The sequence below is a fragment of the Heptranchias perlo genome, chromosome 24, assembly GCF_035084215.1.
Source record: "Heptranchias perlo isolate sHepPer1 chromosome 24, sHepPer1.hap1, whole genome shotgun sequence".
NCBI lineage: Eukaryota > Metazoa > Chordata > Chondrichthyes > Hexanchiformes > Hexanchidae > Heptranchias > Heptranchias perlo.
Genome location: NC_090348.1, coordinates 44,657,941 through 44,664,276, shown reverse-complemented (window position 1 = coordinate 44,664,276; position 6,336 = coordinate 44,657,941). Strand labels below are relative to the sequence as shown.

Genomic DNA, 6,336 nt, shown 5'->3' with positions numbered 1-6,336 from the left:
CTACCCTTGGGGAAAGGTCAGGTTATCGAGTTCTAATAAAACAACAGGAAAAGACTGACTCTACTTTTAGAGTAGAATTGTCACCTCCTGCCAGTGGAAACAGGGTAAATACGGAGAAACCATCAAAACCCCTCATCATTTTAAACGTCTCTGTCAAATCTCCCCTTAACCTTCTCTGCTCTGAGGAGAACAATCCCAGCTTCTCCAGACTCTCCACATAACTAAAGTCCCTCATTCCTGATACCATTCTGGTAAATCTCTGCACCCTCTCTGATGCCTTGACATCCTTCCTAAAGTGCGGCGCCCAGAACTGGACACAATACTCCAGCTGAGGCCTAACCAGTGATTTATAAAGGTTTACTTTGGATTAATTTTTGGACTAATCTACCAGGTGGAAGTACTGGGATCAGACATTTGGAAGTGTATTGATGTGGGGGGAGGGAGGTAGCTTTTGAAGAACCCATTTTATAACGTGACGTGTTTAAAGGCACAGTACACTCGAATGCACTGCCCCGTAATCCTTGAAATGTTATGAAGGGAATTATCTGTACTGATACACAGAGTTTACAGCACAGAATGGCCATTCGGCCCAACTGGTCTGTGCTGGTGTTTATGCTCCACACGAGCCTCCTCCCACCCCCCCTTCCATCTAACTCCATCAGCATGTCCTTCTATTCCTTTCTCCCTCGTGTGTTTATCTAGCTTTCCCCTAAATGCATCTTTGCTATTCGCCTCAACTACTCCTTGTGGGAACGAGTTCCACATTCTCACCACTCTCTGGGTAAAGACGTTTCTCCTGAATTCCCCATTGGATTTATTGGTGACTCTCTTATATTCATGGCCCCTAGTTTTTGGACTCCCCCCGCCCCCCCCACAAGCGGAAACATTTTCTCTACGTCCACCCTATCGAACCCCTTTCATAATCTTAAAGACCTCTATGGGGTCAGTTGCTCTGGAGGGGTCCGGAGGTCTCTCTGCCCTATCGTTGTATAAACCCCCACCCCCCCCCCCCTCACTCCTATGACATCAAGCACAGCATCAGTGACATCATGACCACGATGCACTGTCCCTATTCATGATGTCACAGCAGGCAGTGCGTTGGGCAAAATGTCTACATCAAAACCCTTCTAACCAGCAAAGAACTGGGTAGAGTGGTTGGCTTGGGAGGTGGTAAGTGTATGAATACAGCATTCTAACATTTATTGGGTACTTCAGTAGAGTAAACTAAGCGAATGGAAGTGGATGAGATGGAAAATTAATCTGCAAAGATTGGGGAGGGGATGGGGGAAGAGGAAAAAAAAAATCTTGACTTGTTTTAAAAAAAATTTCTGCCAGTTTTGCTGTGCGGAACAGTAGAACCTGAGAATTGCAAACATTTTGAGATTTATGTGGATGTCTAGCAGTGTAAATAATACACAAACCGATAAAGTTTACAGTACAGAAGGAGGCCATTCGGCCCATTGTGTCTGTGCCGGATTTTTGCTAAAGCAATACAAAACTAATCCCACCGCCCCGCTTGCTCCCCACAGCTCCGTTTCTTCCTCTGCTTCAAATATTTATTCAATTTTTTTCCTTAAAAGAGGCAGTGATCCTACCTCAACCTTTCCAAGTGTCAAAGCATTCCATGCTCCAATAACGCTCTACGTGAACCCCTTGCCTCACTCCTTTGTTGAGCATTTTAAATTGTCACTAACCTCCCAACCAGAGAAAATAATCTTTCCCTATTCACTCTATCAAAACCTTTTATAGTTTTAAGAAATTCGATTAAACCTTCTATTAGCCATCTCTGCTCCAGTGGAAATAATCCCTCTATCTCAAGTCTCTCCTTGTAACTGTACATGGGGATAGGAGTCTGCCTTCATGCCTGTTCCGCCATTCAATTAGATCATGGCTGATATGTACCTCGGCTCCTTTTTACCCGCCTTAGCTCCATATCCCTTCATATCCTTACCCAACAAAAATCTATTGCTCTCAGTCTTCCTGCAATGTCCTGGGACTGAGAGATTGGCCTTCCACAACAACCACCACCATCTTCCTTTGTGTGAGGTATGACTCCAGCCACTGGAGGGTTTTCCCGTTGCCTCCCAGTTTTGCTGGGGGCTCCTTGGTTGCATACTTGCTCCTCTGGGACTCGGCCCTTGTGGCCATGTCTGGATCAAAGCCATGACAATGTCTGGAGCTCAGTGATTCTAGCTGAAGCGATCTGACCTTTGGTGAACGGGTTATTGGAGAGTAAGTGTCACATGATGGCACTATTGATAACTCCTGCATCACTTTATTGATTGGTAGGAGGCTAATAGGACAGTAATTCATAGTATCATAGTAGGTACAGCAAAGGAGGAGGCCATTCGGCCCATCATGCCTGTGCTGGCTCTTTTAAAGAGCTATCCAATTTGTCCCATTCGTCTGCTCTTTCCCCATAGCCTGTAAATTTTTTCCCTTCAAGTATTTGTCCAATTCCCTTTTGAAAGTTACTATTGAATCTGCTTCCACCGCCCTTTCAGGCAGCGCGTTCCAGATCATCATAACTCGCTGCGTAAAAAAAATTCTCCTCATCTCCCCTCTGGTTCCTTTGCAAATTACCTTAAATCTGTATCCTCTGGTCACCGATGCTCCTGCCAGTGGAAACAGTTTCTCCTTATTTACTCGATCGAAACCCTTCATAATTTTGAAAGCCTCTATCAAATCTCCTTTCATGTTAAACTCTTTCCCCCAACAATTATTTTTTAACATAAATTGTTTTGTTTTTATCAGCTCTTTCTCTGCACAGTGGAGTTCTGCCATCATTTGAACAGACTGGGTCTCAACAAGCTACACAACACTCCCACAAAGTCTGTCCCACACCTGCATACCGCTCCCATATCTTGAGTGGGGGACAGCCAGAGACCTGATGCCTCAATCACAGCCTAAATTACAAAGTCCCATAGGTGTGGGAGGAGAGGAGAGGGAGAACGTGTCCCTACTAATTGTTTTAACAAGAGTTATTGGCCGGGTTAGATTTATTCTACGGGACACGCCTGGGCAATCTTTCACAGTGTCAGGTAGATGCCAGTGCCATAGCTACACTGGAATAGCTTGGCTTATCCTGCCCAACCCAGTTACTCTTCTGAGGGAAGGCTCTGCGTAAACACTTGAAACCTTGAGTTGAAAGAAAAAATCTTCAGAATATTTATCCATCTTCACATCTCTACTTTTTAACCTTAGCTGCCTAATTTCCAGACATTCCCCTTTAGTCCACAGCACAGGTACCATTCTTTCTCATGGCGTATTAGAACCTCTCGATCTATACTTAGCCCTAAAACTACAAAATCCAATTAATCTAATTGCTTCTTTCACCTATTCATACGGCCCACTTCAAAGTCCGTCCCTGATGATTTAGTCCACACAGCGATTGCCCTTTACGTTAACAACCTCTGCCTGACTTCCATTCTTACTTCTAACTCCCTACATTTTAGCTTGTGTCAGAGGTACTCGGATGATGATAACTTGCACCTTGTCACCCCACCCATCTCAAAGGGCTTCACACCACAAATTGCTTTTTGGAGTGCAGTGACTGTGGTTACGTAGGCAAACATGCTTACAGTTTTTGGACCAGCGACATTCTATAAACAGCAATTAGATGAATGACCTCTCTTGAGATGCTCCTTAAAACCTGCCTCTTTGACTAAGCTTTTGGTCTCCTTTCCTAATATCTCTTTACATGGTTCAGTGTCAAATTTTGTTTGATGACGCTTCTGTGAAGTTCTACTACGTTAAAGGCTCTGTATAAATGCAAGTTATTGAAGACCAACTGTTCAGGGGACTTTCTTTGATGTCCAATGAGGGGAGTATTTTGGCGGGGACAGCAGAAGAGCTCCCTGGTCTTCAGACAGTACCGTGGGGCAGTTCCGACCGTTCCTGGATTCTAACGTGGGACACTGTTTCTCTCTGAGCCAGAATCTTTCCCTCCTTGGGGCTCGGCCTTTGATTTTTGTTGAGTGACCGTTGTAGATAGCTGAGCAGCCTAGCGCCCTGGCCCCCCCGGGTGAGTTGCATGGTTCTGATAGGCTTTCGTGAATGAGTTGGAGGCCAACAGGTCAGATCACTGGACTCTTCCCTCTGTAGCGAGCAGATGCCATCGAGACAACTTTGGTGAAGACAGAGAAGGCCTACCATCCATACCTTTACAGCCCCTCTACATGTAAACAATACTGTGTGTTATTACACAGAGAGGACTGGTGAGAGTTGGGGACGAGTAAGAAGGCTGTAATGGGTTCAGAAGTACAAGTCAGATGGCTACAGAGAGATAACCGGACAGATGGATAAGATGGTTAAGAAGGCATACGGGATACTTTCCTTTATTAGCCGAGGCATAGAATATAAGAGCAGGGAGGTTATGCTAGAACTGTATGAAACACTAGTCCACAGCTTGAGGACTGCGTACAGTTCTGGTCACTACATTACAGTAAAGATGTGATTGCACTAGGGAGGGTACAGAGTAGATTTACGAGGATGTTGCCAGGACTGGAGAATTTTAGCTATGGGGAAAGATGGGATAGACTGGGGTTGTTTTCTTTGGTACAAAGAAGGCTGAGGGGAGATTTAATTGAGGTACATAAAATTATGAGGGGCCTCGATAGAGTGGATAGGAAGGACCTATTTTCCTTAGAAAGGGGTCAATAACCAGGGGGCATAGATTTAAAGTAATTGGTAGAAGGATTAGAGGGGAGTTGAGGAGAAATGTTTTCACCCAAAGGGTAGTGGGGGTCTGGAATTCACTGCCTGAAAGGGTGGTAGAGGCAGAAACCCTCATCGCATTTAAAAAATACCTGGATGTGCACTTGAACTGACATGACCTACAGGGCTACGGACAAAGAGCTGGAAAGTGAGATTAGGCTGGATGGCTCTTTTTCGGCCGGCACAGACACGATGGGCTGAATGGCCTCCTTCTGTGCTGTAAACTTCTATGATTCTAAGATGTCATGTGAGCCTACAGATTAGATTAGAGCCGTATTCATTCTCCAATACCAATTTTTCTTCTGAATGCGACCAGCTGAATAAAATCGAAGCTATGCTAATGATCACTGCAGAGTACTCCTCCATTGAGTAATCACTGCAGAGTACTCCTCCATTGAGTAATCACTGCAGAGTACTCCTCCATTGAGTAATCACTGCAGAGCACTCCCTCATTGAGTAATCACTGCAGAGTACTCCTCCATTGAGTAATCACTGCAGAGTACTCCTCCATTGAGTAATCACTGCAGAGCACTCCCTCATTGAGTAATCACTGCAGAGCACTCTCGCATTGAGTAATCACTGCAGAGTACTCCTCCATTGAGTAATCACTGCAGAGCACTCCCTCATTGAGTAATCACTGCAGAGCACTCCCTCATTGAGTAATCACTGCAGAGTACTCCTCCATTGAGTAATCACTGCAGAGCACTCCCTCATTGAGTAATCACTGCAGAGCACTCCCTCATTGAGTAATCACTGCAGAGCACTCCCTCATTGAGTAATCACTGCAGAGTACTCCTCCATTGAGTAATCACTGCAGAGTACTCGTTAACATAGAAACATAGAAAATAGGAGTAAGAGTAGGCCATTCGACCCTTCGGGCCTGCTCCGCCATTCAAAATGATCATGGCTGATCGTCTAACTCAGTACCCTGTTCCCGCTTTTTCCCCATATCGCTTGATCCCTTTAGCATTAAGAAATATATCTATCTCCTTCTTGAATACATCTAATGACTTGGCCTCCACTGCCTTCTGTGGTAGAGAATTCCACAGGTTCACCACCCCCTGAGTGAAGACATTTCTCCTCATCTCGGTTCTAAATGGCATATCCCATATCCTGGGACTGTGACCCCTGGTCATGGACTCCCCAGCTATCGGGAACATCCTCCCTGCATCTAGTCTGTCTAGTCCTGTTAGAATTTTATATGTTTTGATGAGATCACCTCTCATTCTTCTAAACTCTAGTGAATATAGGCCTAGTCGACCCAATCTCTCCTCATATGTCAGTCCTGCCATCCCAGGAATCAGTCTGGTAAACCTTCGTAACACTCCCTCCATGACAAGGACATCCTTCCTCAGATAAGGAGACCAAAACTGCATACAATACTCCAGATGTGGTCTTACCAAGGCCCTGTATAACTGCAGTGAGACATCCCTGCTCCTGCACTCAAATCCTCTTGCAATGAAGGCCAACATACCATTCGCCTTCCTAACTGCTTGCTGCACCTGAATGCTCGCTTTCAGCGACTGGTGTACAAGGACACCCAGGTCTCGTTGCACCTCCCCTTTTCCCAATCTATCACCATTCAGATAATAATCTGCCTTTCTGTTTTTACAACCAAAG

At 45.2% G+C, this 6,336-nt stretch overlaps 1 protein-coding gene across 1 annotated transcript in view; it reads left to right on the top strand.

The window, feature by feature from the left end:
- The window catches only part of LOC137341792 (striatin-interacting protein 1 homolog), a 30,923-nt gene extending 25,834 nt beyond the window's left edge, over positions 1-5,089 (top strand). The window contains exon 14 of the mRNA XM_068005295.1: positions 5,033-5,089. Coding sequence (XP_067861396.1) covers positions 5,033-5,089 — 57 coding nt within the window. The remainder of the gene's footprint in view (positions 1-5,032) is intronic.
- The last annotated feature ends 1,247 nt before the right edge of the window (positions 5,090-6,336 follow it).